The 20,763-nt window shown below is 33.2% G+C and overlaps 1 protein-coding gene and 1 long non-coding RNA gene across 2 annotated transcripts in view; one reads left to right on the top strand and one right to left on the bottom strand.

Annotated features, from left to right (window-relative positions):
- The window catches only part of LOC123673768, a 53,242-nt gene extending 51,187 nt beyond the window's left edge, over window positions 1-2,055 (bottom strand). Inside the window, exon 1 of the long non-coding RNA XR_006746543.1 lies at window positions 1,806-2,055. This is a non-coding gene — a long non-coding RNA (uncharacterized LOC123673768). The remainder of the gene's footprint in view (window positions 1-1,805) is intronic.
- Window positions 2,056-3,003: 948 nt separating this feature from the next.
- Window positions 3,004-20,763, top strand: part of LOC123672089 (dynein axonemal heavy chain 6) — a 65,930-nt gene continuing 48,170 nt past the window's right edge. Inside the window, exons 1-18 of the mRNA XM_045606071.1 lie at window positions 3,004-3,460; window positions 4,076-4,160; window positions 4,216-4,306; window positions 4,991-5,186; window positions 6,297-6,509; window positions 7,614-7,785; window positions 8,624-8,759; window positions 8,815-8,890; window positions 9,370-9,553; window positions 9,697-9,863; window positions 11,486-11,712; window positions 14,084-14,258; window positions 14,322-14,703; window positions 14,897-15,025; window positions 16,968-17,225; window positions 17,390-17,599; window positions 17,788-18,000; window positions 19,972-20,118. Of these exons, the coding sequence (XP_045462027.1) occupies window positions 3,315-3,460; window positions 4,076-4,160; window positions 4,216-4,306; window positions 4,991-5,186; window positions 6,297-6,509; window positions 7,614-7,785; window positions 8,624-8,759; window positions 8,815-8,890; window positions 9,370-9,553; window positions 9,697-9,863; window positions 11,486-11,712; window positions 14,084-14,258; window positions 14,322-14,703; window positions 14,897-15,025; window positions 16,968-17,225; window positions 17,390-17,599; window positions 17,788-18,000; window positions 19,972-20,118 (3,207 nt within the window). The 5' untranslated portion in view covers window positions 3,004-3,314. The remainder of the gene's footprint in view (window positions 3,461-4,075; window positions 4,161-4,215; window positions 4,307-4,990; window positions 5,187-6,296; window positions 6,510-7,613; window positions 7,786-8,623; window positions 8,760-8,814; window positions 8,891-9,369; window positions 9,554-9,696; window positions 9,864-11,485; window positions 11,713-14,083; window positions 14,259-14,321; window positions 14,704-14,896; window positions 15,026-16,967; window positions 17,226-17,389; window positions 17,600-17,787; window positions 18,001-19,971; window positions 20,119-20,763) is intronic.

The following is a 20,763-nucleotide window of genomic DNA, read 5'->3' as shown; positions in this document are numbered from 1 at the left end:
GGTGGATGTATTATTTGGTTCTGTTGTTTTAAAAAAAAAAATGAAATTCTGATGAATATCCATTAGGAGTAAAAAAAGATATTAATCTTCTTTAAAGTGAAGTTTTTGTCATACTTTTTCTCTACAATCTGATAATATTCAATTATTGTTCACATGCCTTATTTTCGAACTTCACATATCAAAACATGAACCGATAAATTTAGGAGCCTAGTAAAAAAAAAATTAAATTGAAAAAAGTTCCAGCTTAAAGGGATGAATTGAATGCTTTTGTTATTTTCAAAAAATAAAATGAATATGCATATTTTGTACCTCCTCCCTCTCCAGTTTAATCTTTGAATCGATTAAACTGTTCTGAAGGAGGCTATTTTCTACCCACCTATGCCACCATCTTCCACATTTAGATGTGAAAAACGTTCCAGCTTAGGTGGATGTATTATTTGCTTTTGTTGTTTTCAAAAAATAAAATGAAATTCTGATAAATATCCATTCGAAGTAAAAGAAGATATCAATTTTCTTTTAAGTGAATTTTTTTCATGCATATTTCTATACAATCTGATAATATTCAATTATTGTTCATATACCTTATTTTCTTACTTCACATTTCAAAACATGAACCGATAATTTTAGGTGCTTAGTAAAAAAAAAATTTTTCGGATTTAATTAATATTTGAATTGAATAATCAATGATAAATCCGTACGTCTACGATGTAGCAGGCTAGATGAAAATTCAATTAAAATATTGCATCAAAAACACGAACTTTTTGAATCTCAAAAATTTATAATCAACTTACATGAATAAATTTTGAATTGAAGTAAGAAAATCAATTTGATTTTAAGAAGTAAGAAAATCAACGTTAAAATAAAAAGCACATTTGATAAGTTTTAACCAGGCCGCAGATAGTCAACAGAATTCTATACAAAAAAAAACGATAATCACAAGATGTTTCATGTTTTTTCATGCATATTTCTATACAATCTGATAATATTCAATTATTGTTCATATACCTTATTTTCTTACTTCACATTTCAAAACATGAACCGATAATTTTAGGTGCTTAGTAAAAAAACTTTTTTTCGGATTTAATTAATATTTGAATTTAATAATCAATGATGAATCCGAACATCAACGATGTAGCAGGCTAGATGAAAATTCAATTGAAATATTGCATCAAAAACACGAACTTTTTGAATCTCAAAAATTTATAATCAACTTACATGAATAAATTTTGAATTGAAGTAAGAAAATCAATTTGATTTTGAGAAGTAAGAAAATCAACGTTAAAATCAAAAGCGCATTTGATAAGTTTTAATCCGGCCGCAGATATTCAACAGAATTCTATACGAAAAAAATACGATAATTACAAGATGTTTCATGTTTATGCTTTTTTCATATACATATTCATTTGAAAAACGTTTCAAAATCGTCTAAAAAAATATATTTTGAATTGTAGCCATCAAAAACTCCACATTTACGAGTTTCATTAGATTTTTTTTCATAAAGAATACTTGATTTTCTAGTGCATGGAAAGAGAAATAAATGGCTTCGATTTTCATCCGGAAATTATTTTCACTTTTCAATAAAAATTGTAATTCATGATGAAATTATCCGGAAAATGCGATATCTTTAATAAATAATTCAATTATTCAAGTTACCATCTGAATATTCGAAATAGTCTACTTATCACGTTTCTATAACTTTCCTACGAAAATTTTAAAATTTAGTTATGATAATTTAATGAGACAAAATCATTTCAGAATAAAAGAAATTAAAAAATAAATTGTATGTAATGATTAATGAAACTCACCTAGAACTATGTCGAGTACTTCTCCGACAAATGCAATATGCGAACTGATGTTCATTTCAGGAACATGTTTCGAGGTATTTTTATCATGTCCAGATGAAGTTGAAAAAATCATCCACTTCTTTTTCTTCATTCTTCGACAATTATAGTAATTAAGGATCACTCTACTCTTTTAGTTATTTGGTGATATTACAGTAATTATTATTCGATGAGATATTAAAGAAATATATTATTTCAAATAATTTTTTTCAGTGATGCATATATATAATTTTTCAATAGGGATTTCACAATTTGAGGAAGTTATAGTGGCAACACTGTCTCTTTTTTTTTAATTTCATTTGTGTTCAATATGCTATAGCATTCAATAATGGAAAGATTCAACAACGTTTAGGAATGGTTAAATTTTTTATCAAAATCAGTGCTCATTTATATTATTATTATTTTCATTTAAGAAGAATTCCTATATGATAATTATATAATTCAGTTAATCTTCTCACTATTCGTCGTATTGTAAAAAATTTTGAAATTGTATTTTCTTCACACGATACCAGAGTATCAGTAGGTACCAAATACATCCAAAATTTGTACATTGATCACACCTATAATAATTTTAAACTAAACAAAATTTTCTAAGCAGAATTATATGAGTCATGATTATCCAAAAAAAAACACACTACCTAGAATTTGAAAATTTAGGGTGAGATAAAAAATCAATGTAGCAGGAAACAACTAAACTACATATAACTAACATAAGTTCGAAAAAGCTATTATTAAAATTATTATTATTAAAACTGACAAAGAATTAAGTTTGTCTTTTGTTTGTATATGTGTCCCAATAAATAATAGCAGTATTCATAATGACCGGGCAATGTGAGAAGTTATGTAAAGTAATTGAAATTTATCAAATTGCCCAATTTTAATGGTCATTATTCATAATAACCAAGCATTATGAATACTGACCTAAATAATTACATTGCCCGTAACATATATATATGCATATGCATACATAATTAAAATTCATGTAGAGAACAATTGGATCATTAATGAAATAAGTACCGAGATGAATACCAAAAGAGTCGAATAGAACGATGAACAGATTTTTCAATTATTAAAGGTTCACACCATCTGGAATTTTGAGAAAATTTTCGACTTGATGTCAGGACAGCCTAATATATTGGTCAATTTATTTCCTGAATAAGGACGTTCATTATTTATTTATTTAAATAATTCTGGAAAATTACAAATGAACAACAATAATGCCAACAATGAGAATATCAAATACAGAAGAACTATGCAAAGTATTTCGTTGTTGTTAAACCATAATTTAAAACTGAATGCCTGTTTTTGATGTCGTATATACGGTCCCAGAGTTACCCCATTCTATATTCTGAATCAATTTGATCAAACAGCAAGCTGTCATGGCGACAGATCGATTTTAAATATCTAAGAAGTAATCCAGAATAATTTTATGCTTATATCTAGTGGATATAATTAGTAAAAATAAGTACAAATATGGAGCCGGATTCCAGTGGTGGAGGGGATATCGTTAAAAGGAAACGAGCCTCAAAAGACAAGCAAGAACCTACGGAAACAAAAGTGGATAAAGCACCTGATGTGGGAGGAAGACTGATGTGTAGACCACCAATAACACTTAAAAGGTAAGCTAAAAATAGAATTGAGGTAGAATGCTTTTTGGATGAGAATTGAAGTTAACTTGTGTGCTCACTGAGTGCAAACTTCAGGTTGTTTGAACATATTCTTATAATGGGTAATTGAAAATATGGAAACTACAAAGTTATAATATCTCCACTCACAAAAATTAAAAACAGCCATAAACAGAAATTTGGATTTCTCTACATAGGTTCAACAGTTTCTTATAAAAATATATTCATTTCATTCGAATCAGTTTTTTTTCTGAAAATGGGGTGTGATGAGACCACCCCCTATCAGGGCTAGTACAGAAGATGTTATGCTCTTTCTAACGTATAGTCCAAGATAACATGACTAGAAATACTGATGAGCCCAATGTTGGAAAATTTTAAGATAAAACTAGCGTCTTTTAAAGGGATCACAATTTTTGGATTTTAAAAAATTCCCGGTACTTCACATGATTTCTGCATCATTTCTGATGTCTGCTGGTTCTATGGATATATGATCATTTCCTCATAGTGATCCTCTTCCGTTGATCAATGTGCTATATGTGTACCTACGAAACACTATTTTTTCTTTTTTTATTCTATTTTTATTCACTTTTTCAATAATTTTGCATTCAGGGCCAGACATGTTATACCTTTTCACATCCCACATCGAAAGTTATTGGAAAAAATTGAATTCAAGAAAAAACAAGCCGAACCATTGGTAAGTGATGGTATTGAGAAGTACAAATTTAATTTAAATATTTCTTTTTCCTTAGACAGGATTTGCCGCTAAGAGGATGGCTTTGGTTAGACATTTTCATGACGAGAGGATGTCTTCGTTTGATTCACTAACTGAGAGATCAAAACGTGAGATTTTTTTTTTACTAATTCAGCTTATTCATAACATTACATAAGCCTTTTTGACTAGGGGTTTCATTGAATGGAAAAATGAGAGTGTAAGAGGTGTTCCTAAATTGGAGGTACAATCGAAAATGTGAGATTCCTCGGATAAGTTTTGGAAAAGAAATCCTCCAAAAATGATTTCGCAAAAGCATTGTTTTCGAGATATGAGGTGTTGAAGTACGATTTTTCTCGAGTTTTTCTCATAGCATCTGCTCTTCATAAGATATCCTACTGAAATAAAGCATATATTTCTATAGAGTTTACATAACGTGATATGCCATTTCGATTACAAATCTGATGATTGATTTTTTTTTGGAACAGTGTCTGCATTTTTTTTTAGAATTTTTTTGGTGGTCCACTGGTAGTTCAATGAAATGTAAAAAAAAAGTTTTAATGTATCTGCTACCAATTTCGACAAAAAAATTGCACATAATTCTCTGGGAATTCTCAAGAAAATCCAAATTATTATAATTAATGTGTTCAACAATAAAATTGAAATAGAATATTTTCCTCCCAGGAAAGCTTTCATATAGTTGAATACACACATATTACGTCCAAAAAGTAAAGTTCGTGATTTCGATCAAATTTTATTGTATATCTAACTGAAATCTTCAATGGAACAGCTCTACTATTATTTCCACCTTTCAGATTTAGCTCCATCGTACCATGAAATGTACGAGGAACCTAAACGAGATCATTTTCCTTTGCCTCATCACAAAGTGTCCAGCGTTGTAGATCAGAAAGAACTCATCGAGAGGATGAGGGATACAACAGATGGTTCCTTTATCTACTTGACTTACGCAGTGCCAAAGTCATCAGAGCTCTACACACCTTATGCCCTGAAGTGAGTTAAGTTTTGGCACCTCTAAGAGCGGGTATTATAAAGATTTTTCGACGTCAAAATCACCGTTCTTGAAGCGTTGAAACCACTTTCGGCACGTTCTTTCACCAATAGCGGCCTCACCTAGGTATTTGAGAGCATTCGATGAGAACCTCATATTTATTCGTTGACTCTCGGTTGTACTCAACTGACAGTCAACCATCCTTTATAATACTTCCCCTTAAGGTTGACGCTCAGCTGGACGTGCGTTCTGATATTTGCACACTAGGAAGACGTGTCAAGTTTATTGAGTGAAATAATATTATTCTGAAATTGTAGTAGTTACACTATAATCCACAGAACCTTCATAAGCGTTCGAGGAATCATTTCGCTAACAATGTTCAGTATTGAATCCAGAGGGGTGCCCGAGGGGTAATACCCCCCAGAGTATAACCAATAGGTGGCCCCCGAAGAAAAAGTCTATCTCTCAAAATCAAAACTATTTTTTTTGTCTAAGCCTCCGCTAGATATTAAAATTCCCCCCCGAGAGTAAATTGTCTGGATTCATCACTGTCGATGTTGTCATTTTCAGACACTAAAGTTGACTTAGTGTTACATGCTACGAAAAGAAGGATTTATTAATTTTTTTCAAATTCTATATTCAAGTTCACTAGATGTACAAGAGAGAATAATTTTTTTTTGTATCCAACTATATGCTAAGTGCTGGAATCTTTTTTTTATTCTTGGTGAACTTTTGGGAACTTTACATATAAACAGTCTTACTGTCGTAAGTCTCATTTTTGCAGATAAAATTATTGGTTGGATATATATATTTCTTTGATTGTTTGGTTATTTTCTTTTGTATATTATCTGCAAATAAAGTTTATTGTTATTATTATTTTCATCAGCAGCAATAAGCACATTTTGAAGACATTTTTAAAGAATGTTTGTTTATAGTTCCCCATATAAATAATTAAAAATGATTAATTGTAAAAAGTTATTATCAGTTAATAATCAATTATAATCAATCAATTGAAAATGGATTAATAAATAATTATTATTTAACAATAATGATAAATTATAAATAATTTTCAATTATTAGTGATAAATTTTCATTTCATGCTATTCCTCTAGGATCGTTACCTTCCCAGAAGTAGACAAGATGAATTTTTTCACTATGAGCAGTAGAGGCGTGATGCAACAAATAGGAAACGATGCCATATACACTTCCCTGGATAAATGGGAAGCAGAATACGATATGTATTGCAGACTGATGCGCATCAAGTCCTTTTATTATTTTCGGATGTGGAAAGGCTTCAATGTCTGGCGAAAATTGATAATATTCAGGTGAGAATTGTTTCAGAACTGAAGATGAATATGACAGTTTAGTTTATTAATTAATGAGAATTGAGAGTGAGGTGAAGTGGACATGACGGCCAATGAAACAATTCTCCTCAAATGAATTTATCGCAATAATATTCACTGGAACAAGTCTAATTTTGTGACGATGTTTTGTTTATTTTTATACAAGGTGCTTCCAAATTAGACGTGAACCTTGAAGGGGGTCTTAGTAACAATCATGCAGCTGATTGAGCCATATTTATTGATAACCGAAAATCAACAGTTTCAGAGATACTTGAGTTCTTGTGTTTTTTAAAAAAATTTCTCACCTTCATTTTCCGTCAATTTTTTCTATGTTGATCAAGTTTGATTTAAATTTTGAATATTTTCATCAGAGAAGGATATGATATGTATGAAAAAAGCAAAACTATTCTGCATTAGATCTTGAATAAAAATTAGTATAATTTGAAAGTTGATATATGATGAAAAAATGTAAATTCCTAATTAAATTTGCCTGCAACTTTCGAATTCCATAATTTATGTATGACAAAAACTTGCCAAATTCCTTCTTTATTTCCTAAAAAAGTTTTCTTTAGAATGCAGGCAATAGTTTTGTTTCAGCAGATTTTGATTTGAAAGGGGAAAAAAGCAAAGAAAGGAAAGTAACGAATTAAATATTTTTTTATTGCAATCAAACCCAAAATTTCAGTGAAAAATGTATTCATAAATTATTGAATTGCTACTCTTTCTTATTTCTTGTTACTTTCCGCCTGAAATTTACTCTCAATCTTCTCGCTGTTTCGTCTATTCTAACGGTGATAGATCCGGACTTCTCGCTGGCCATGAAAATAATCCAAAATTATGATCAAATTTGATCAACGTAGAAAAAATTGACAAATCATGAAGTAAGGTTTGAAAATCACAAGAACTCAAATATCTTGTTAACTATTGATATTTAGTTATCTCTAAATATGGCTCAAACCACAGCAAATGAGTCACACTAACACGTCCTCCAGGGTTCCCCTCTAATTTGGAAACACCCTGTATATTTGAGATTCACTAATGAAGATTATGGATATTAATACTTTTTAATATATAATATCATTCCAGGAAATTCACAACAGCCCGTAACTATATAGAAGCTAATCTTTTCATACTCAACAATACGTTGCGCACTGGGCTGCTGAATCTACAAGAGATGTGCGTCAATATGTATGATACAACTTTCGTTGATACGTCAGATATTGAAAATCGTTGGTTATTTTATTTCGTCGAGGATCAGGTATGTGAGATCAGAATTATTTCCTTCAACTGATGATTATTATTTATCACACCACTCAATAAGTCTCGGATCTGGCTCCCAGATGGCTCTGCCAGTACCAAACCACTTTTTTCTACCAGGCTTCAAAAGATAAGTATCAAAATTTCGGAACATAGATATTGAATGCACTATTTGTTGTTGTTTGAAAATGGACAAAAACGAGTTTCGTGTATTGAAAAAATATTGTTTTTTCGATGGGAAAACATACGGTGCATGCCAAGGAATGGCTTGATAAATGTTATTCAAACTCTTCTCCATTGAAAACAACGATTAAAAGGTAGTTTGGCTAGAATGAACTTATTACCGAATTTGAAGCCTATTGAGAAGAGAAAGCAAAGACGAATCTTACTACGGAAAAGGTATTGAAAAGATAGAGAATCATTTGGAGTCCATGTAAATATATTGACGTAACTTGCAGTAAAGAATGAGCTTGTGTTAGAGATATATTGTATGTATAAAATTTGCACTCATCAGTGACCATGATTGTGGATGATGTAATCTTAAGTTTTGTTGATTTTATATCTTTTAGTTCAGATATGTTATTCGAAATTGATTTTGATTTGTGGAATTATTTGAATACTGGCTACTGTATTATATTTTATTTATTTAGAAATCACGTACAGGCTCACGCCTCTGTGATTATATGTTTACACCCTGTAGCTTACAGAATAAACCATATTATTATTATTATTCATGTATTACTCTTGAAGGTGGCCGATACTTATTGAGTGAAGTGATAGGGGTACCTAAATAGCAATAATTTGTTGCTATTCGATTGAATAAAATTATTTTTTTTCAGATGTTCAAAATGGAAAATGTTGTTAAAAAAATTAGGAACTTCAGGGTTCTTGGAAAAGATATTATATTCAATGCTTGTCACGGAGCATTATTAGGAAAGGGCTTCGTTATAGACGAGACAGTGTTTGAAGGCAAAGGTGTGATGATACATTCTCTTCAATAATATTTCAGTGTAAAATGAAAAATTTTTAGATAGGAAAAAGAGAGTACAAAAATCGTCCTATATCGAACAGGCTAACAAGAAGAAATTCTGCGAGCGTTTGAGTTGGTAAGAAAAACTTATTTATTTATCTTTTTACGATCCTCATAACTTCAATTCGATTCGATAAATATAGAACAATAAATTAAAGGGAGTATTATCTTTTTGCTTTCATTAAAGCCAGCAATGTATTATAAATTAAAAATATACATATTACATTCGCCAAACTTGAGACTTCCAAATAGAAATGACTACAATTTTGGTGACCAAATTTTATTGTAATATCCTTACATAAAATGAAAATACATCACGTATTGATTCAGAAACTACATTTCTGAAAATATAATTCTTAGGTAATCTACTATAGATGTATTAGAGGGATTAACTACAATCTACATTTATCTAACTAAATATTAATATTATATTCATATTATATGATATTACATACATATTATGTAGATCTACTTAGAGGGTGATGGCTTACAAATAGCTTACTGAACCACGAATTTCAATTTATTAATGTATTATTATTATTTCATTATTTTCAGCTATATCATATTGGCTGACTATATGATGATAAATATGCTTCATTTATTACTAGCAAAAACCCTCGATCAGATGAATGAAAGTTTGGAGAGACATATCAAATTTTTACCTTCTAAAGAAGAAATTGTGGAGATAGATAATCTCGGTGTTATCTTGGAAAAACCCAGACCACCAGATGCACCTCAAGTATGTAAAGCTCGATTTAACTTCAGTTTATTTAAATGAGTAACTAGCAGTCTTATTTATATTTGAAATTAACAAATGTATGTAATGTATCTGTTGACTATTACATGACATGTGCAAGAATTGGTATTTTCTCTTTGTTTCAGTCACCGTTCTTCTTCATTCATTTCTTTCTGAAACCAAGCTCATTGACGATCGATCCTTCCTTGGAGGTAACCCTAAATATCCTTACACAAGTGGAGGATATGTGGAGAGAACACACTACTTCAATAAAGTCGTTCATAGTTGATCCATGTTTTAATTGTTTCACTTGGTGAGTTTTGTTTTTATCTTGTGAAACAATAATTTTATTTCTTGGAAATTCGAGAATATTGTATCTTCTCAGTAATTTAATATTATCGATAAATTTATATGAAATCCATGCGGTTTATGATTGGGAAATCAAATAGTAATTTATAACAATTATTATCTGTAATATATAAAAAAATAATAATAATGATAATAACAAAATTGAACGAAAATTACCGTATAGCGTACTTAGATGATTTGCAAATAGTAAAACCCTTCTCATCAAACAGAAATAAAGCTCGATTCAAAAGATATGTTCGATTATTCGATACATTGAATGAATCAAATTAAATTAAACAAATAAATGATATTACTAAGCTTATGGTGGGATTCATGAAACAATTATGGTGGTGATTTGCTCGATCAAATCATTTCTGTGATCAATTTCAGTTCATTCTTGGCACGCCTAATTTCCATACGTTCATTTATCATCAGGTAAGCTATCTAATGATGCAAAAATATACTGGGTGTGGCATTTAAAAATGAGTAGTAGCCAGTTTCCGGTATAACCCGAAGGTCTCAAGATAATTTAGGGAGAAAGATCAATACCTCAAATCTAAGATGCATAGAAAACCTGGTGTGTCTACTTATACCTGTAAAACTTTCAGACAAAACGGGAGATTTTTCAGATTTATACCTACTTGATTTCGAGAGATCGCGGTCAGTTTCAGATGGCGCATACATCGTTTACTTTTGACATTTCTCTCAATTCTCGACTCTTGTGAACCAAGGGCGTAGATCTTTTTTTTTCTTGGGGAGAGATAATCGAAAAAAAATTTTTCGACGACAACTTTTATTCATATCTGTAATGTTAGAAAAAGAAGATTGATGATGAAGTTTGAACCAAATTACTCGAAATAATTTTTGTTGTTACTAATTCCGTTGTTCTTACTTTATACTGGGTGTTCTCAAATAAGAGTTACGAAGGAAAATGAAAAATTACTTGGATAATTTTGAGAAAAAAAAGTTTCATGAATATGAGCCCACAATTGCTTTGCTTTCAATATACAGGTTGTTACTAGTGTGTCGTACAGTTTATCAAATATTTATTAATCTTCGCTACAGATTAGGTAAATAAATACCAAAACTCATAATTAATGCATTCATTAGAGCATTCATTGAGTATAGAACAATAATATTTTATATTCTATGGTCTGTCATTATATTCCATTCATTTGAGTAAAAATTCTATATGAACTGAATTGTAATTTATTGTGAATGTTTGCAGTGTCTAAAATCAGTATTTCCTTTTTGAACGGCACCAGGCAGATGCGGGAATTCGAAAAATTTTAAAGAGCGCCACCTTACAACGCTCTGGTGAAGCAGACCACCAAAGCAACAGGTGGGTCTCTCAAAAATCGAATCAGTAAACACACACGGTATTCTATGCATCTTACTCAAATCCCAATATGCAAATTTTCATCACATAAAATTATAATTTGTATTCCATAAACATCTAAGAGGCTATAGCGGTGAATCACCCTGTTTATATATATTCTCCAAGTTTGTTGGTATCCCTCCACTCAAACAGATATCAACTTCTTAAAAATCTTCAAAACCAATACCATAAAAATGTTTCGTTTTCAGTCCAATCATAAATGGGAAAACAGAAGATAGGATTTGCGGATTCGGACCAACATTATTTTTCTACCTAAGTTGCGATGATGAACTAGAAGAATCCAGACAATACTACTATAATTTAATCGGGAGGAATTATCAAGCAGCCCAGGATTACTGTGACCGGTTCCAGGATTTGATGGAATTCTACACTGACGACATGGAAACTGAAGACAAAACTATTATCGATGAGAGAAGTAGGTCCCCATTCGATATAACTGTAAGAATAAAAGGGGATGACAAAAATTCATGTCAAAGATTTTAAGAATTTTTTGGATGAGAGTCATTTTTCAAATGGCTTGTGAAAAATGTTTTTATCTAATTTCACTGTTTTTTAATTGAATTTAAACACGCTGTAGATCGGTAACGAAGTTTTTGCGGAGCTATGTTCATGATTAGTTTTTTGTATAAAATGACCTGGGCAATCACCCCCTGTAAAATTTGAATTTTTTCCATTGATTCCTTCATTTTTTCGATATTCTGCTTGAACAATAATTCGGCATGAAGCTTGAAATTATTATTTTATATTTACTTATCTCATCTTACTGCGATCTGATTTCATTGAAATTTTTTTTTTCGGTATTTTGCTCTAATCTTCTATTTCTAATGACCCTATCAACATAAAATTGGTCACGCTGAATCTAATCCAAATTTATTACATCTGTTGTTACGGAAATATTGAGCATTTCTTCTCCAATATTTTTCTTGAATCTTTTATGGCTTCGGAAAATGGAAATGGAATTGGAATCATATCAACATCTAAAATCTCAACTCCGACTGAGGTCACGTATATATTTTCAAGATTATGCTACGAATTATACAGATAATCTTGGAGGATACCTTAGAGCGGTGTGACTTTGCACTACTTTTTATAGTTTTCTTGGTGTAACTTTTTCGTTTTTTTGTGAAATGAGTCCTGTGCAAAGTATGTTTAATTTGAACATTTTAGTTGTCGACTGCTGTAGTTACAATCAGATGAGAAGGTGCACACTTCTTTTTTTTATTTTTAAAAATTTGGCAAAGTGACCCGCAAATCGGTGCGAGTTTGCCAATGCCTTAAAAATGCGTTTTTTGGCAATTTAATGAAGTGCTGGCGGTATATATTAGTGCACTAATGCCTCCGTGTTTGCCCATATATCTTTTGTTAATTTTATTCCAAGAGTTCTGGGAATGTTGTACACTTCGGAAGCTGTTTGTATTGAAATGTTTTCATTTCGAACTGCATTGATTGCTCGGATTAGTGGTTTTTCCGTATAATTACTATATTTCCTTGCATCCAACTCCTTTTTGTATCAACGACCCATTGTGCCTCAAAATAAAACAGGAGAAACAAATTTGTTATGTGGCAATTTCTCCCGCCAAAGGGCCACAATAGAAAAATTTCCCGAAATGTCGAAATCCTCTCAACCAAATGTTTTCAGTTTTTTTAACGTTATGTTTAATAAATATTGAGTAAGCTGCTAAATATATTTCGATGTACTGTTCGCCATATTTTCTGCACAACTCCTAGTATTTCGCATATATACTCACGTTAAAAAATTACCCGCTCACATAACATACCGTAGCACACCATTCAAAGTACGCCAGACGACTGCGACGGTTGCAACATGTATACAGGGTATACAGGGTGGCCACTTTTTCAATGGGATTGTATTGGTAACTTTTAAACCATAAGAGTTAGAAGGTTGGTCAAATGGAGAGAAAGTTGCATGCATAGAAGCATTATGAAGCAGTTCAAACAAATCGAGATTATCAGGGCCGGTTATTGAGATATCATAAGAAAAGTAAATGCTGTCATTTTGATTTTTCTTTTTTTCCCACTCTTTTTCAAATATTATCAAAAAATGTTACAAGCATTTTTTATTAGACAGTAAATTGTTCTCAATTTGGCGTGATCAGATTTCGTGCATGTTGTTAATTAAACTAAAGGTACCTAAATGTAATACAGATTCGACCCAAAGAAATTTGGATAAGGGTCAAAATCCCCTGAATATCAAGTTTGAATGACATTGTATGATATATCGTTGAATTAAGCGTTAAAAGTCATTTTGAAAAGTGTCATAAAATATGCAGGTCCGTATTGAAAAAAATGAGGTTGGGGGTGGTCCAGAGAGTACGAAACGTTGGATACGAAATCTGATTACGTAAAATTGAGGATATTTTACTGTCGAATAAAAAATTCCTGTAACATTATTTGATAATATTTGAAATAAAGTGAGAAAAAAAGAAAAATCAAAATGATAGAATTTACTTTTCTTATGATATCTCGAAAACCGGCCCTGATAATCTCGATTTGTTTGAACTGCTTGACAATGCTTCTATGAATTCAATTTTTTCTCCATTTGACCGACCTTCTAACTCGTATGGTTTATAAGGTACCAATACAATCCCATTGAAAAAGTGGCCACCCTGTATAGTGTGGTTAAAGGTTCCCATTCGTGATTTCTGTAAGATATTGCCAACTTTACGAAAACAAAGTGAAACTTAAAATATAAGGCAGTTCAGCAAAGTCACCTCCGTTGGCAAAGTCACACCGCTCTACCGTACTGATATTTTGGATTTCTGTAGATCTGGAATCATTTCGAAAATGGCTTGATAAGTATCACGAAGAAATAAAAGTTATCGAGGGTGTGGCTGATTCTCAGGATTTGGGTATCCTCAGAGTCGACTTGTCATATTTGAAGAAAACTGCGCTACCAGCTCCTACGAAACTATTAGAATTGGTTGAAGAAACAATACCTTGGTAAATATCAATTGAATAAAGATAAGTTACAAAATTCTAAAATCTGTGAAACCTATTTTCAAGGATCGGCAAAACTAAGGTGGACAACCTGTCAATAGAGGTTGAAGATGCGATGGCTTTCCTGGAAAAAGATCCTGTTCAAACTTTAGACTTCGTAGAGTATCTCGAGTATGTAGAGAGGGCCACAGAAAAGGTCGATAATATGGAAATCGTTTCGGATTACTGTAAGGAATTGTACGATATGCTGGAAGAATATCAGATTTCCGTAGCTATCGAAGAGTTGAACGCATATTTAGGACTCAGCGTACAGTTGGGCGTGCTTAGGAATCTGGTCGACAAAAAAATAGAAGACACAACAATGATCATCAGGAAATTTACCGTCACCATGAATAAAGACATCAGCGTTTTGATATCAGAAGTTGGAGTCATTAAAGATGAATGCATGGTATGCTATAAATGATTTTTACATTCTGAAAAAAGCCAAACTTACAAATAAACAATAAACATATACAAAAATTTCAGTCTATTGTGCTTCGAAGTTTTAGAAATCTAATTCGCTTGTCAACCAGAAGTTGAATTAAATGTTTCGAAACCCAAGATATTTCAGGAAATTTTTCAACGTATTGTTTCATTTTCAGGAACCTTGGTTGTATGACATAGAATCTAATATGGCTGTGGTCACAGAAGCTTTAAATGACCTCAATGAGCGTCTGACTAAGTGTATGAATAAGGCAAATGAATATAAATCTTACCAGAAGCAGTTCCGTGTGAGTAAGACAACAATTTCTGTTCGAGTAAAAGTTGAAATTTGTCAGTAGGTATTCAGGGTTTTCCTAAATTGGGAGTACATAAGATTATGACGGATTCCTCGTATCATTTTGAGAAAAGAATTCTATGAACTCGCAAACGCTTTTTTTTCACCCTGTTAAAGTTTGATTTTTTCAAGTTTTTTTCTTCTCATAGCACCTTCCCTTCACAAGATATTCAACTTCAATTGGGCATAGATATTTCAATTCGAAGTTCTCATCAAGTGATAATACATATAATGTTGAATGCAAATTCACAGGATAATTTTTCTTTGGAACAGTACCCGCTTCTCTTCAAAACTTGTTTTTTGGACCACTGGTACTACTGGTAGTTTAGAAAAATTAAAAAAAACCTTAATGTTCACGTCCAGGGTTATCCGATATCAGCAGAAATATAGTCTAAAATTTGCTGTCCGGTTCTGTTTTTTCAATTTGAGAAAAATTTAAGGAAGGCATGCGTGAAGGATGAAACACTGCAAAATTTATTACCTATGAAATTTCATTCAAAAGGGAATGTTGTTTGATATGACGGTGCCGAACAGAGATTTAAAATTTTTATTATGAAATAATTCTTTGTATTTACGAAAACGAAAAAATCATAATGTTCTCATACAGGGTGATCCAATATTCAAGAAAATCGAAAGTATTAATTTTTCCTAGTTCGGTTCCGATTCATTCGATTTCAGAAATATTGAAGGAAGTTGATAGTAAAGGGTGTCAATACTTCAAAATTTGAAATTATTCGGTCGATTTGTTATCGAGTTATTGAACTGTGAAGTTTCACCCTGTATATCCCAAACGAAGGGACTCAGGCGATTGAAACCCTTCGATATGAATCCTCCATGATGACCTTCATTCATGGTATCCGTTAGTCGCATGCTTCCTGGGACACCTTGTAACGGGTGTTTTTTTTTCGAGGTATATAACTTTAAGTTGGCAATACTGTTCAAGATGGCGACCGATTTAACAGCTGTTAAGTGATTTATTCTCAGTTTGGTTTGGCAATTCATCATGAATAGACTCACGCTTGAACAACGCTTGCAAATAGTGCAATTTTATTTCGAAAATAATGGTTCTGTGCGGAATATGTATCGCGCACTACGTCCATTTTATTTTGTTTAGCGATGAAGCGCACTTCTGGTTGAATGGCTACGTCAACAAACAAAACTGCTGCATTTAGAGTGAAGCTAATCCTCAAGTGTATGTCGAAACACCGTTACATCCAGAAAAACTGACTGTTTGGTGCGCTATATGGGCTGGTGGAATCATTGGTCCGTACTTCTTCAAAAACGATGATGGCCAGAACGTTATAGTCAATGGTGATCGGTATAGAGATGATTACTAACTTTTTCATTCCTGAATTGAACAACCATGATGTCCAGGAGCTGTGGTTTTAACAAGACGGCGCAACATGTCACATAGCTCGTGCCACAATCGATTTATTGAAAGACACGTTTGGTGACCGCCTAATTTCACGTTTTGGACTTGTGAATTGGCCTGCAAGATCTTGTGACTTAACACCACTAGACTACTTTCTGTGGGGCTATGTAAAGTCATTGGTCTATGCGGATGAGCCACAAACCCTTGACCATTTGGAAGACAACATTCGCCGTGTTATTGCCGATATACGGCCACAAATGTTGGAAAAAGTAATGGAAAATTGGACGTCCAGATTGGACTACATCCGAGTCAGCCGTGGCGGTCATATGCCAGAGATCATATTTAAAATGTAATGCCACAAGGTTATCTTGCGGATAAATAAAATTCGTGTCAATCGAATAATTCATCGTTGTTTTATTGCAATTTAAAGTTCTATAGCTCTAAAAAAACCCTTTATAAGATTTCCACTCGAGTTTTTTAGAACCTAGCTTATTAATGATTCATCAACGAAATAATTTGTTAGATGGAAGTAACCAGATTTGACATGCTTGACGAGGTCCAGAACGATGTTAAGCTGAGGCTTCTCCTTTGGGAATCAGTTGATTCTTGGGCAAAGACAATCGACGAATGGTATCATTGTGATTTCAATAACCTCAATGTAGACGATATGAATGCTTACATCGCAAAGAACGTCAAGAGTGTTAACCAACTAGAAAAAGGTCTACCAAGGAACCTCATCGTGCCAAAGTTGAAAGACGATGTAGAACTTATGAAGGATAAGGTAAGAAAAATATTTCATGAGGAATATTTTTTCACAATTGTCGATCGATGTCAATTATTTCTTCCATGAACTCCATGACAACTAGCATGTTCTAGTTAGGAAAACTCAAAGAATTTTGTGACAAGTATTGTTGAAATTTTAATTATAATATTGAATATTTCCAGATGGCTGTCATCACTTATTTGAGGAATCCTGCGTTAAGACAAAGGCACTGGATCAAGATCGAAACCATACTCAACCATAAGTTCAAACCTGATGATGTGGTGACGTTGGAAGTGTTGGAGAACTTGAAATGCTTCAACTATCCTAACGAACTACAAGAAGTGGCAGGGCAAGCAAGCAGCGAGGCAGGATTGGAGTCACTGCTCAGAAAGGTCAGAGAAGATATTACGAATTTTCTTCATAACTGTTCTGTTCTGACACCAGCATCCCTCAAATTGTGTCAATTTATCCAATTCACACCTATCTTCATAGCAAGCACATGCTTTCGAGATACTGGGAATGTCAATCCGTTGAAACTCTAACTCAAACGTAAAACTAAACTTCAGCGATTGTATTTTAGGTGGAAGAATCATGGAAAACATTGGAGTTCATCGTTGTACCTCACAAGGATTCGAAAGATGTCTACATCCTGGGTTCAACAGAGGAGGTTCAAGCTACTTTGGACGAGAGCAATATAAACGTCAATACGATATCTGCATCTCGTCATGTAGGTCCTATCAAGTCAAGAGTGGACGAATGGGCAAAATTCTTAGACAGGTTCTCCAAAACTTTGGTAAGGAAGTAGTGATAATAATGGTAAGGAATGAGTTTCTAAATCAATCAGTAAAGGTGCTCTTAATAAAATACACTGCGCAAAAAAATTAACGCACATTATGGAAATCTCAAATTTATTCTACAACTGAAGGTGTTCTCAATGATAATTATTTTTATCAGAATTATGCATGTATACGTTATCCATTTTCGACGTTTTTCTTGAATACAGATGTTTTTTTCCCAGCAGGAATAAAAAAAGATGAGATTATCAGATTTTGAATGTATTGGCTCCATTCTGAAATCAGTTGTTCCCGATCAATTCTAGTGATCAATAGTTTTTCTTTCGTTGATTTTCTACACTCCATCGCTATGCAACGCGAAACACGCAATTTGACCCAAGAGGAATGTGCCCAGGCGGTACTTTTGCGAGAAGAAGGGTGGACATACACAAGAATTGCAGAAAGGTTTGGAGTTTCCCATACAAGTGTGTCCAGAATGTTGCAGCGATTCAGGGAGACAGGTATGAATGTCCGAAGACCAGGACAGGGTAGACCATGGGTAACAACTGCCATTCAAGAACGTTACTTGAGAGTTTCTTCGTTGAGACAACGGTTTGCAACCGCTCGCCTTCTTCAAAATCAGCTTGAGCAAACTCATGGGGTGCAAATTAGCACTCAGACAATAAGAAATTGCCTCAGAGAATATGATTTAAGGCCTCGTGTCGCGGCAAGAGGCCCAGCTCTTACCCCAGCCCATCGAAGGGCGCGTTTGGATTTTGCGAGAGAGCATATCCATTGGGAAGAGGCTGATTGGGAAAGAGTTCTCTTCACAGATGAGTCTAGAATCTGCCTCTACCATTGTGATCGACGTTCCCTTGTATACAGACGTCCACATGAAAGATATGCTCAGTGCAATTTCCTGAATACTACTGGTTTCGGGGGAGGATCGATTAGGTTATTGGGTGGAATATCTTTGACTGCTCGCACAGACCTAGTGGTCGTTGATAATGGAGCTATGAATTCTGATAGGTATATAAGGAACATTCTTGAATAGCATGTAGTGCCATTTGCCCCATACATTGGTAAAATTTCATTTTTATGGACGATAATACCAGACCCCATCGTGCGCGCATCGTTCAGGAGTACCTTGAAGAGGTTGAAGTCTCTCGAATGGAATGGCCAGCAAGAAGTCCAGATCTCAATCCGATTGAGCAGGTTTGGGACAACCTCAATAGAAGGCTGAGAAGTTCAGAAAATCATTCAGCTACTCTTAATGACTTAGGAATCCAACTCAGAGAAATCTGGGAAGGGTTAGATCAGAACATTTTAAGATCACTCATTTTGAGTATGAACCGTCGTTGCCGAGCTGTAATTAACGCAAGGGGTGGAAATACCAAGTATTGAATCACTTATCAGCATTCCAGTATTTTGAAAATTGTTTATTTCTCTTCTTTCACATAAGATTCGGTGAAATACTGAATTTTTCTAGCATTTAATGTGTCTTGTTTCGTTCAAAACCTTCCCGAGAGAACATAAAAAATAAGTTATAAAGTCAATGTAGAGTTAACTTTCATTAAAATTGAGATTTTCAGAATGTGCAAAAATTTTTTTGCGCAGTGTAGTTGTCATCTAAAATTTATAGATTCACAATTATACTGAGATAAAAGAGAACTGACAGGACACTGTCGGTGCAAATACCTATTGTACCGCATAGGTAAGTCAGCAGATAAGATATGCAGGCTCTTTGGAAAGGAGGTAGAAACAGCTGAACCCAGTTTGCAAATGTCCGGGGCTGACTGGCCTAAGAACCAGCATGCATGCTTTTCAATACCATCTACGACTTGTCAGTCTTGGCCGTATTTTAATCGTATTTTCAATAAATAACTGAAAACCCTATTTGGCAATATGTATGCGAAGAACTCGTGCTGAAATTTTTCGTTTATCTGACATTATTATAATGAAAGAAACTAATCGAGCTTTTTCTCTTCAAGGATGAATGGCTGATGTGCCAACAGAATTGGGTGTATCTAGAAGTCATTTTCTCCGCTCCTGACATACAAAGGCAGCTGCCTGCAGAATCGAAATTGTTTCTTATTGTGGATAAGGCTTGGAAAGAATTGATGAGAAGGACCGCCAAGGTCAGTATCCAAATTTTTCTATCACATATAGTATAAGTCAAAATTATCTTCCACTTGAATGCCATTGACATTGTACTAACCCACCGCCTCTTGTGATCATTGGAAGAGCGGATTTCCTCTGATCAAGGGGTGGTAGTGTTATAAAGATGTTAATTAAATTCTTTCTCCTTTATTAAGAGAGAAAGTGTGGGTTAGGCCTGTCGCACTAGGGACAGGACTTAGTGTTAAACTGAATTTTTTTTTTGGGAACAGGTCTAGTGATAACTGAAAGGCATAAGCTCTTTTATAATTTTACTAACAAAAAAATTAAACCAAAATTGAACAAAAATTAATCTTCGGAAGGACTTGCCTCAAACTGACAGGTCTCTTTTATTCCCTTAAAACTTCACAAAACTACTGGAGATTTCAGAACATTGGACAGAACAAACAAACAAAAAATGTTAATTCCTTAGATGGATAATCCTTCAAATGTACTCTCATACTCCACTATCGCGAAATGTATCTCGAACTTCACGGAACTTTGGCGAAACGATACCGTTATTGCCTAATCTTTAAATCTACCGAATCTACTATCGACCCGTGACAGAACCAAAAAAAAATATATTATTATTGACTTTTTCAAACTATCAACTGCGTTTCAAACCT

This window comes from Harmonia axyridis, chromosome 2, assembly GCF_914767665.1.
Source record: "Harmonia axyridis chromosome 2, icHarAxyr1.1, whole genome shotgun sequence".
NCBI lineage: Eukaryota > Metazoa > Arthropoda > Insecta > Coleoptera > Coccinellidae > Harmonia > Harmonia axyridis.
Note: the sequence above shows the minus strand (reverse complement) of the source record. Positions and strands in the feature narration are given on the sequence as shown.